Below are 12,475 nucleotides of genomic sequence, written 5' to 3' on the forward strand. Positions count from 1 at the left end.
CAATGTAAGACGTAATATCGCATTTGGCGAGAACCGTACATAGCCGAGCACGGCTGGCGGCGTTGCAACTGCAGTGAGCCATCACAATTTCGTTGCTAAAGCAGCGCACAAACCCGAAGCGTTCAGAGCATGCTCCATGCCACAAAATTCGCATGAAGCCCCGAGATTGGAACAGGCTTTTTGCCACCAGACCCTCAGACGAGCTAACTTCGAGTGAATTCCGAAAAAAAATCCGGCATTGGGACGCACGATTTCCGCACGACGGCTTCTGTCGGGACGCACGGTTCCATCGCAGGCGATTCGAAGTGCAGTGTGGGGGTGAGACAAGACAGAGCGGGCGGGGTCTCGGCCTCGGCCTCGGCGGCGGCTGCAGCGGCGGTGCGGTGCCTGAGTGCAGACCAGGGGCGACGCCGGAAAGCGCTACGCACCCGACACTGTCGACCAGGGGACGTTACGCACCCGACACTGCCGACTAGGAAGATGATGTCCGTGTGCCACTGGTTGGCCAGCAGCGCGGCCATGTTCTCCTCGAAGGTGGAGGGCGTGACGAAGATACCGGGCGGGCTGGGCTTGGGCGGGCAGAACGGCGCCTGCGGACACAGGCGGAGCGGGCGCTCTGTCAGGGAGACGAGAAGCCGACCGACCCCGCCCGGGCTAGCCGCCACGGCCCGCTCCACACGGGCGCGGTGTGCCGCAGCACTGGCGGATGGTCGCGAAGTCATTCGTGTCTTGCGCGACGGCTATGCGTAGGGCACATCGAACATGGCGCGTGGGTGCTTTCAGCACTTGCAATGCTCATTAGAGCATTTGACACCGGAAAAATATTGATCGAGTTCGCAATATGTTGTGCTTAATTGATGTGATAGTACAGATCTTGAAAGGCATGGACCTTTGAAGATGTACCCCATATGGCTACCCATAGGGCGGATGTTATTGTTATTATTATGATTCCTAGCAGCGCTGTTTGGGGACAATTCACATAAAGCTGTCGACGAGAACTTGCTTACAGAAAGGGCAGTTCAAAACAAATGGCTGAGAAATGCGACGATATGAAACTAAACAAACGACCTGTGAGCTTGTTAAACGGCGCGGAAAAACAAACACGTGGTGCATACGGTCGGCACAGTGACAGAGTTGTGTTGGCAGATGCAGAGGTGCATAAAAAAGATCTTTAAATGTTTCATTGCACATCACTTGGCATTGCTGCATCGTATTCCTTTCAATGTGCTTAGCATGTGAACGCACGCACGGATGCATATTGGCTCTTGTCGCGAGGGCCGTAATATCGCAGCTGACACGCGAATCCGTGATGATCATGACTGATGATGGCCTTTGGGCAATATCGCGAGCCCAGACATGACACGGATCGACAGATCCCAATCGCCCGGTCAAAGCTGCCGACGGTCGGCAGGGGTACGGGGCGCCGGACGGGGTACCACAGAGGGGCGTTCGGCGGAGTGCCAGCTGCCGACGGTCAGCAGGGGTACAGGGCACCGGACGGGGTTTGACAGAGCGGCGCCCGGTGTAGTGCCAGCTGCCGACGGTCTGCAGGGGTACGGGGCGCTGGAGGGGGTACCACAGAGCGGCGCCCGGTGTAGTGCCAGCTGCCGACGGTCGGCAGGGGTACGGGGCGCTGGAGGAGGTACCACAGAGCGGCGCCCAGTGTAGTGCCAGCTGCCGACGGTCTGCAGGGGTACGGGGCGCTGGAGGGGGTACCACAGAGCGGCGCCCGGTGTAGTGCCAGCTGCCGACGGTCGGCAGGGGTACGGGGCGCTGGAGAGGGTACCACAGAGCGGCGCCCAGTGTAGTGCCAGCTGCCGACGTTCTGCAGGGGTACGGGGCGCCGTCTGGGCCGGAGCTCGCGGGCGGCGCGTCGACCTCGATCGAGTGCGGGGACGGAAGCCGGCTCTGTTTGCTGGCGCCGACTCCCGGGACTGGTGGCACGTGAGGTCGCGGCCGCAGGGCCCACCGGGCCCCAGGGGACGGACCGCGGGCGGGCCAGCCAGGCCGAACAGCCTGCCACGGCCGGGGCCACCAACGGACGCCAGGTGGCAGCACGGCAGCCGGAAGCAGCTGGCCCAAGCGGGATCCAAAGGTGGGCACGAGTGGCAGCAAAAACAAAGCCAGTGCTTGGGCTTCACTGGTCCAGGGCCTAAGAGAGGGTAGCCTGTGCCAAGGTATGCGGACCGTTCCCACTCCCGGGAGCCAGTAGAGAATGCGGTATGGTAGGCTGGCTGCGGCTATGCAAAATGCCGTTGGAATGGTCTTGATTCGATCACATTCTCATTGAAAAAGGTCTGTTCTGGATGTCATATCAAACGGGCTTCTATCAGCATTCTCCGCTCTTGTTTCCACGCGCCCTTCAGTGAACCTAGTCCTCGTAAAAAAGTCCCCCCCCCCCTCCCACGACATTGCCGCACAAAGAGAAACGGATGACGTGTAAGCCTTCCTCCCTCACAGGGAGAGGAAGTTGGCGCGCAAGTCTCGCTCCCACACAGGAAGATAGACGATGTAAAAGCCTCTCTCACAGAGGACGAGATGAAGATGGCGTGCAAACCTCCCTTCTTCCCTCGTAGGGAGAAGGGATCGCGCCCAAGCTCCCCCCCCCCTCCCCGTATGGGCACTTCGGCCGCCATCTACCCGAAGCCGCGCGCCGGGGTGCCGCTTCATAAGCGGCCGCCCGTCACAGTGGCGGCGGCGCGGCCGCAAACAACGGCCGGCCCGTCGCCGCCGACGGTCACAGGGGTCACGGGGGTCACAGGGTCACAGGCGCAACAAGCCTGTTTACGGCCATGACCGGGTCCGCAAGCGACAGTGAATCCGAACGGCCACGCCGCAGCCTTGTGATGGGCTGTAATTTACACGTCTGACTACGGCCACGCGGGCGAGCAGTGAGTGACACGAGTCCGGGCGCGCGGCCGGCCGACCGCCGCTGAGCAAGCCCGCCACTGCACCCGCAGGTCAGCTGACGTGCAGCGGTGTATACACACACACACTCACGCCCAACAGCACACGTCGCGTGACGCGGCCGTGATTGTCTGTGACGGAGGAGGCTCCTTCCGCGTGACGCCGCAGAGCAGCGCGGCGCCGTTCAGATGTAAACCAGTTGCTGCGCGGTCACCGGGTGGGAATGTCCGGTCGGCTGTCATTATCAATATTTACTCCGCGGCTGGGCACGGAAGGGCGGGGTAGGGGCACCTCCTGCAGGACAGTTCTTTGTCAGCGGCGTAACGACGCAGATTAGGGAGCCGGGCGTCGCTGACGATCGTGGCCGAACCGGCCAGCTAGGCGGGATGAGGTGCCCGGCGGGCCACCGCCCCGCCCTCGCGCCCAGTGGAGAGGCACCACACCCAGCACGAGCTGTCCAGGCTGACTCACCCCAGGCTGCACGTGCAGCCCGAACAAAGGTTCCGTCGTCCTGTGCCCGAGACGAGAGTCACGCCTCCAGCGCGAGCGCACAGACTCGAAGCCAAACGGCCCGCAGCCAAATGTGGCATGATACATGCCCGCGGAAAGACCACCCACGGGCGACGAAGGCCGGCTCGGCCTGTTTGCGACTTGGTTAAAGCGTTTTCCTGATTCGGTTGGGTCCTTTCACAAATTGAGCTTGGGAAATACGTGCGACATGACACGCTCCACACGCGATCCCGGCTAGATGTGGTCCGGCTGATCCTGATCGTCAGTCACAGCCGAACGGTTCGTCTGGGTTCTGGGGCAGCTCGTGACTTTAGCGGTGCACTGATGACCTGTGATTGGCCCCCACGGCACATTGCAATTGGCCGCTCCAGGCCACGTCCATGTCGCCCAACGGTTGGAAACGTACCCACTACACGGCACGGCGCTTAAGTATTCGGGGACCGGTACACAACAAGCGTGAGGTAGGGCTTTCCCAATGGAATCCTGCGTGCGTTATGCTTCCGTGCGTACCATAGAAGCTACTTGCATCGTGTTGATATATACATACATACATATATATATATATATATATATATATATATATATATATATATATATATGCATACGCATATGTCCATTTCTTCATGGTATGCTTGGTTTGGTATGCTTGATGAAAAAGTACCGTTGGTTTCACATTAGTAATCGTCCTAATGCATCGTCCGAGGTTCCGGGATTTCGACTTAGTAGTATAATAGTTCAGATGAAATATTGCTCATACAAAATCACTCATACGTTCATCGGCATTTGGACATACCAACGTTTCGAAGTCGTACTCCATCATCGGATAAATACAAACGGCACAAAAATACGTTTTGAGCATAAATTGCTCACCGCTTTCTGATAACTTTATTTTAGTACGGAAAAACAACTATTCCTATCGTTACATGAATACGTGTAAAATGCACATTAAACAATGCGCGCAATAAATATATCATACCGAAATAAAAACATTTCAAAGGCAATCACATAGCTACAACCAATATTATTTGGGCTACGGTAGCTACCATAGCTACTACAGTAGCTACCATAGTACTAGGTAGCTACTAGGTAGCAGCAGTAGCTGCCAAAGTACAGTAGCTACCACAGTAGCTACGTAGCCACTACAGTAGCTACTACAGTACATAATAACTTCAAAAATGTGCAGAAATTTGTTTGTTTGGGGTTGGAGAGAGCTCGTTGATAAACATGTTTTCCCAAATTAAAAGATGACTTCCGTGATTGCTTATCTGAAGGATGTCAGCGTCGTCCGTCACTTGTCGTGTTAATGTCACATCATGTTCGTGTCGCATGTCCTTTAGGGGTGTCCCGACGTGTAAGTGCATTGTCAGGCGTCATGAAAGTGTCGTAGTCACGCCAGCGCAGCGTATGAAACGAATCTTGCAACCCTTGACACTAAATTTGAATTGATACACTACCTCGGTGCATTTCAGCTTGTCGGATTTGTCTACGCTGTCCCGCATACGAGAGCTGGCAATTCTCCTGTTGCGAAAAGATATGGCCATGCATATTCTGTAGTCGTCCTTGACTTTTGCGTGTTAAGAGACGCCTTCGCGTGTTACTTTTTCGTCCTGTTGACAGGAGATGTCATTTTATATTCATAAAACAGGATTTGCCTTGTTTTGGTTTACTGTCAGTATCTTGCCGTGTGTCGTATTTCGAGTCCAGTGTCGGAATTTGAAGAAAAAAATCACCATATTCTGCCTGGTTCGTACAAATTCCGAAAGTGGTTCTATCCAATCGGACCAATGCTTAAATGCGCGTCTTGGGAATAGTCTTATGTCGATAATTTGGCAACGTTCAGGACATTCTTCGCTAGCATCTCATCAGCGTCCGTTGTTACTTTGATTTCGATATACAGTCGTTCTGAACCGCTGTCCTTGTCCATCAAGTCACATCAAGAAGGGGTATTACATTTTGCACACCCAGTTATGCTCTGAATCTTAAGCCAGATCGCCCTCCATGTGTGTTTTTGAGACGTTCTAGGTGCTCAGTACACCCATTAACCACAAAGATATCGTCTACAAAGCGACGGTAAATGTCAGGTCCTATTTCGAAATTTGTAGTAGGTTGGCTTCTACATATCCCATAAAGAGGGTGTCTTCTTCAACAATTACTAAAAGTTTGTACCCTGGAAGTCCCTTCTCGCGGGCCTGATGTAAAAATGTGTTATTAAATTGAGATTGTTGCGACGATCCCTCCTTTTGGGCCTTTATTCGCTAAGTTGTTTGTGGGCTAAGAAGAAGCCAACGTGCTACAAAATGGCAGCGTAAGGCCTGACATTCACTGCCGTTATGTAGACGATATCTTAGTGGGGGTTAGGGACACTGAGAACAAATAGAACGCCTCAAAAACAAATTTGAAGAGCGCTCTGGCTTAAAATTCACAAGAGAACTAAGCGTGCTGATGGACAACGACAGTGATTTAGAGCGAATGTTGATGGACAACGACAGTGATTTAGAGCGAATGTTGATGGACAAGGACGGTAATTTAAAGCGAATTTCGATGGACAAGGACGGTGAATTAGAGAGATTGCACGTCGAAAACAGGCTAATAACGGATGTTACTTAAATACTCACAGTGAATGTCCTGGACGCTACAAAATAGGCGTCATAAAACCATTCCTCAGATGTGCATCGTTCTGATTGGACAGAACCACATCCAGAATGGGTACCAATCAGGCATATTTTGGTAAACAATGTTTTTATCTTCAAGTTCTGATACTGAAAACGAAACAAGACGCATGACAAGACGCTGACGATAAACCAAGGCATTTTGACCTCCTAAAGGCCAGATAACATGGACCTGACATGGACCCGCGTGACCTTTTCATAAACGCGTGCAGGTTAAAGCTGGTTCCGTGAGGAGGTCTGAGGAACACTTCGGGTACAGGTCACGAGTTTGGTCTTGTCTGGTCTTATTTAACCAAAAGCCACTATATGAAGGCGTATGAATTTGACGCAAATGGGTTCGTGATACGAATGGACTCCCCAAATTGACCCAAAGTTGAGCAAAACCAAGAGACGATGACGAATGCATATTCCCCGTCGTGTTCAATAAGAAATATTGACTAGTGCACCACCTGACTAAGCTTACAAACACACAAATCACTATATTTGTGGCGGTGCTAATTTGCCTCGCACGCATCCGGTGGCCTTGTTAAATTGCAATGTCTCATATCTCGCTTCCACTGCGGCAAGCGATTCGAGGTCTTTAACCTTCAGAAACAGCCAGACCTGCGTTGCACGATGTGTTTCCGTGAGGTCCCGTGAGGGCTGCTGGGACCTTGCTGGAACAGGAATGGCAGGCTGCTGGGACATCGCTGGAACAGGAATGGCAGGCTGCTGGGACCTCGCTGGAACAGGAATGGCAGGCTGCTGGGACCTCGCTGGAACAGGAATGGCAGGCTGCTGGGACCTCGCTGGAACAGGAATGGCAGACTGCTGGGACCTCGCTGGAACAGGAATGGCAGGCTGCTGGGACCTCGCTGGAACAGGAATGGCAGACGTGGTGGCTGATGCAAGCCTTGCGCGGGATTCACTTCAAGCTCCAGGCAAAGGCGACGCGTTTGTCCCACCCAGACACGCCGGGGACACGCCGCACACTCACACTGCGCGTGTCATCCACGGCGCGCCTGCTACGCTGCCACCAGACCCACCTCGTGCGCGCGTGATAATTACTGGGGCTTCACGTCTCACCGACTACCTGGGCCATTCGAAATGGAATACCTTCAAAACACCCAACATGCAGGGTGCGGTGGCGGCATGGCTGAGACTCGAATCCAAGATCGACAAGCCCAGATCTGCGCACCTTAAGCTCTACACCACCGCCGCAACACCTCGCACATGCGTGTTCAGATCGTCTCGCACACACGAGGCAGGTATGCAGCCCTGACAATCACCCCCCCCCCATCCCCCCTCCGTCGCCCCCACGAGCCACGTACTCACCTGCAGCATGGGCCTGTTGACGCGCTTCAGGTTGGACATCCAGAACTTCTTGCGGCGCGCGATCAGCGCCGCCCGGATGGCGTTCTCGAACATCTGGTCCACGCCGTAGTACGTCAGCACGGACGTCTCGAAGTAGTCGACGCCGAGCTCGCGGGCCACGGCCCTGCCGTGCTCGGGCAGCACCAGGTCACTCTCCCGGGTAGCCCTGAGGACGGCGGGAGGAAGGTCAGGCTCGGGCAGCACCAGGTCACTCTCCCGGGCAGCCCTGAGGACGGCAGGAGGAAGGTCGGGCTCGGGCGGCACCAGGTCACTCTCCCGGGTAGCCCTGAGGACGGCAGGAGGAAGGTCAGGCTCGGGCAGCACCAGGTCACTCTCCCGGTAGCCCTGAGGACGGCGGGAAGGATGTCAGGCTCGGGCAGCACCAGGTCACTCTCCCGGGTAGCCCTGGGGACGGCAGGAGAAAAGTCAGACTCGGGCAGCACCAGGTCACTCTCCCGGGTAGCCCTGGGGACGGCAGGAGGAAGGTCAGGCTCGGGCAGCGCCACGCCATTATTCCGGGTAACCCTGAGGACAGCAGGAGGGAGGTCAAGCACTTTCCTGCAATTTCTCCGACAGTCTGCTGCAGACTCTGCGATACACTGCGCCAGGTGACCGGCCGCGCACCAGGTGTCGGTCGGCAGCACGTTCCGGGCCGGCCGGCGGGCTGATGCCAGTTTCAGGTACGTTAAGCAGCTTGGATCGCGTGGCAATGGGATTCCAAACAGCGTCCGGGCCTGGGGCCCAGCTCGTCCTGCGCCTGGCGTTTCCAGCGATGCCCACCGATGTGCTCGTAAAACCCCCAAACATCACCATCGGCGCTCCCTGCGACACCGACTGACGGCGGGAAGACGTCCCAATCATGGCCAAAGACGAGCAACTGAAGCGGAGCTGATGCGTTCGGAAGCACTGCTGCACATATCGGCACAAGGTACGCACATGCGTGGCATAACAGCATGCTATGCCAGGGTGCGAACGAAAGACAAAGTCCATGGGGCGCGGGAGAGGGCGGGGACAGCGGAAAAAGCGATGTGGCAAAAGCTTTACAGGGGTGGTGTTTGAGCCAGTGCAGTCCAACAATTACATCCTGCTGAAAAGGCAACATTTTTCGGCGCTACGCCCTTTTTCCCTCCAGAAGCTGACGGGTGTTCTAGGGCTACGTGCGGCGCGAGGCGTAAAATACCGCCCGGTTTAAATCCCTTTGCAGGGTTCACGATGAGGAAATCGACCACTCCGTGGCCGGAAATCCCACACTTCCGGCGGGATTCGGCGACGGCTTCTGATGCAGTGGCAGCATCAGACCAGCGATGCGTGCCTTCCGCGACAAACGCCTGCATGCGATTCTATGAAGCGTCGCCGCAGTACCCTCATCGAAGGCAGCATTGTGAGACGAAGCGTCCAACCCAGCACCACTGCTCTGAGACGGCGCGCCCGACTGTCAGGCACCAAGCGCAGCGGCGGTTCAGCCACGGCGGGTCCACGTGACACGCCTCTTTTGAGGCCGCAGCCGGGAGAGCTGCCGAGAGGACCCATTTTCGGCGAGAGTCGCGCGGTCCACGTCGGCCACACGAGCGCCGGGGACAGTTTCCTTGTGCTAATGCAGACCACTGGTGCGGAAACAGACGGCATTTCTGCCGGCTCAGGACGCCGCTCAGCAGCGAAGAACCTCGCCGCTCCCCAAGCCGTGCTAAGGCTGAAAGGTTCGACGGAAGGACTTACGGAAGCGCGCTGAAATGGATCCAGCCAGCTCCAATGCCGTGTCGCTATGTCAAGCGACTGGTAGATACATCTAAGACCATGGGGTTTATAAAAGACTAGTCTTCGAAAGAACCAAGGATTTCGGTGCAAAATGACTGGGAAGGTCGTAAAGAAAGATCGTCAAGCCCACCTCGACGTCGTAAAGGTGTCAGCCGAATGATATACATACGCCTTGGCATCAGCCACAAGCTACCTCTTCAAAGCCCTGTCGGGATTTGAAGCCTTGGAGCTTGAACCCTAAAAAGGTCGAATGGCTGAAAATTGAATCACCTGAAGCCATGGCATCGGCGGGGAGAGATGACCCGTTGCTGGCAGGGGTTCATCGCTTCCATAGCATCGCGATGGCGCCAGCGATGGCCGCCTCATCAGACAAACCAATCCACAGACATGCTGTGTATACATGGAAACGCGTGTCTGCACCACGAGCAGGTCACTTAAACTTCCCCTGTAGAATGTCGGGGGCCTCCACCACGCGTACCCTGCTGAGGAGTGTGCCGCGGCGCGGAGCCGGCCGGGCCGCCGCGATGGCACGGCGACGCCGCCAGCCCGGACCGCGTGCCCCGCGGCCCCTGGCGCCCGAGGTGGGAGGGGCGGTGGGGCTGGGCGGCTGGCGCCAGGTGTGCTGGCCGGCGCCAGAATGTCATTGGACGATTGGTGTCGGCGCGGTCGCCTCTGCGGGACTGGTGGTGTCATTGCCGTTGGTGCCGATCGGTGATTGGTGGGACGGTGCCCGTGGCGGTGCAGATGCGGCACCGAGCACCTTTCGGTGCCGTTCATTCAGAGCGCCACCGCCAGCGACGGCTGCCAGTCAGCTCGTTGCGCCGCGCCCTCAGGAAAAATATCGACATATGCCTGGTCGGACGTATTTGATTCAGGCTTCTGTGTCACACACGCACCAAACACAATATTCTCCTCCTGCGGTAGGCAAGCTTGCGACAAACCGAACCGACGGAGAACGGCCAGCCATCCGACTGAAGTACTACAAATCTAGCTTTGGAAGACTTCGGAACCCTCTGACCAGCTAGTTAACCATGCCAATCCTAAAAGCTACACCGCAGCGTCGGCTAGCAGCGGCCCTACGGCAGGCCAGCCAGCGACACCTCCTGATCCACACCTCCGCGTGTGTTTACCCCAACAAACAGTCTGAGCGGAGTTTCCCAGCGGGCGGTCGGTACACCCCGCACACAAACGCACGTCAGCTGTTTGTTTGGTTTGTGCCTATGGTGCGCCTCCCCCCCCCCCCCCCCCCGCTCTGCCGACGGATGTGCAGCTTCGTCAGCACAGCAGAGCACAACTTCTTCTCAATGACCTTTCCGTGACCCTAAAGGCCGTGCCGGGCCTTCGGGGCTGAACTAACGACAGCCCGGGAAAACGACGCCATGCCCCAGGCGTTGATCGGGTTATCACAACGACCGTGCCGTCGCAGCGAGGGCCATCCCAGCGCGCTGCCTTTCCGATGCCTTCACTAACACGTGTAACGCGTGCCCGGCTGCGTGCCACACCACACCACACCCCGCCCCGCCCCCGCACCAAGCGCTTGACATGCGCCGGGCCGTGCTCCACACACACGCCGACAACGGGGCGGTGCTGAGCGCGGCGGGCGTGCGCAGGCGGCGGCGGCGGGTGCGCGGCGCGAGCGCCGGCCGCAGGCGCGCACGCTCGGTACTCACAGGTGGCGGCTGCGTGGTCGGCGAGCGAGCGCCGGACGGAGCCACGCGCGATGACCGGCGCCGACGCAGCACGCGCGCAGAACAGGGGCAGAGGAGAGCACACGTCAGGGCGCCGGCGCGGGTGCGCCGCGCGGGCCGTGGCGGCACGCGCGCCGGTGAATACAGAAGTTATCAACCCGGCCGTCACAGTTCCAAACAGCGTTGTGAAGGACACTATCTCGGGGTGGAAGTGACATGAATGCCGTGCGTGTGTGCGGGGGCGCCGCACGAAGACGCGAGACCGGTTTGGCCTCTCTACATTCTCCTGTGGACCCTAAAAGTTGTGCGTGCATTGAGACCTTCGAGCGTTGTGCCGCGGCCTTCTTCCGGCCTGTCCCCGAACGCACCTCATTGAGATTCAACGTCATGCCCCATAACTCACAAAGAAGGCCAACAAATACTCTTCCGGCTTAGAGACATCTGAGGCTGCAGAAAAAGTTGTCCCCGCAGACTCTAAAGGAGGTTAAGTTTCACAACTTCAGCCACGGTTGTCATGCGTCAGTTTCACGGCTCCGTGTATTGACCCGAGCCACCGCTATCCGGCAACAAGCCTCCTGGTCTAAGACACCCACTAACAGATACATCGGACTGCCCCATGGGGTACACCCAGCCAGCGGAAGCAATGCAGGAACAAACAGCTCACTCCGGGAAAACTGAGCTCATGACCACCGCCCGCCACCGCGCGAGTCCGGTGACGTACATGCAGCGACTAGCTAGCCGGGGGCGCTAGCGATATGGGCGTGCCAGCGACGGGTGCCTGGGGAAGCTCGGAGCATCCGAGTCCAGCCGGAGTCCTTCGGAGCGGTCGATGTCGGAGCGGCCGGTGTCGGGGCGGTCGGTGCCGGAGCGGCCGGTGTCGAAGCGGTCGGTGTCGGGGCGACCGGTGATGGAGCGCCCGGTGTTGGAGGGGCCGGTGTCGGAGGGGCCGGTGTCCGAGCGGTCAGTGTCAGAGCGGCCAGTGTCGGAGCGCCCGGTGTCGGAGAGGCTGTCATCCGGCCAGTCGGCTGACCGCCACTACAGCTGTTCTCCACGGGTTCCCTGGACCGCTGAGGGGTGGTCGAGGCCATCGAGGTTGCTCAGGACAGTCAGTCAAAGAATGTCCGGAGTAGATTGGTCCTAATCAGCTGAGGTCATCCAGGTCAGTCGGGTCGGGTATTGCCCATGGCGACGCGCCAGGGACAGCTGCGGTCTGTTAGAGTCAGCTGTTGTTGCCATTCAGAGCCCACTGCGATCAGAGAAGGTCAGCTGTGGTCGGCCACAGTCTGCTCGGATCAGTGGGCGGTCTACTGGGATCAGTGAGGGTCATCTTTGGTCACCATGGTATGCTGGGATCAGAGAAAGTGTACTGAGATCAATGAGGGTCTGCCGTGGTTAGTCAGGGTCCGCTGAAGTCAGTGGGTTCCGCTGAGATCAGTGCAGGTCTATTGAGATCAGTGAAGGTCTGTTGTGGTCAGCCACGGCCCGCTGTGATGGTCTCACCTGATGAATGGGCTGCGATCTTTGCAGTAGTTGATGTACGTCTCATCCATGCACATGTACCTGCCGGCACGGGCGAGGAGAGATCTCAGCGAG

General features: G+C 57.4%; 1 protein-coding gene across 3 annotated transcripts in view; it reads right to left on the reverse strand.

Moving 5' to 3' along the window:
* The window catches only part of RhoBTB (Rho-related BTB domain containing), an 83,436-nt gene that overhangs the window by 22,368 nt on the left and 48,593 nt on the right, over positions 1 to 12,475 (reverse strand). For 2 of the 3 annotated variants that reach the window (XM_037221847.1, XM_037221848.1), the window contains exons 5-8: positions 12,383 to 12,442; positions 10,865 to 10,873; positions 7,401 to 7,605; positions 460 to 590 (exon numbers count right to left, since the gene is read on the reverse strand). In XM_037221847.1, coding sequence (XP_037077742.1) covers positions 460 to 590; positions 7,401 to 7,605; positions 10,865 to 10,873; positions 12,383 to 12,442 — 405 coding nt within the window. The remainder of the gene's footprint in view (positions 1 to 459; positions 591 to 7,400; positions 7,606 to 10,864; positions 10,874 to 12,382; positions 12,443 to 12,475) is intronic. The other variant, XM_037221849.1, reaches the window with a different exon arrangement.

Source organism: Pollicipes pollicipes, unplaced genomic scaffold (assembly GCF_011947565.3).
Source record: "Pollicipes pollicipes isolate AB1234 unplaced genomic scaffold, Ppol_2.1 Scaffold_4740;HRSCAF=5597_pilon_pilon_pilon, whole genome shotgun sequence".
In the NCBI taxonomy this organism is placed as follows: Eukaryota; Metazoa; Arthropoda; class Thecostraca; order Pollicipedomorpha; family Pollicipedidae; genus Pollicipes; species Pollicipes pollicipes.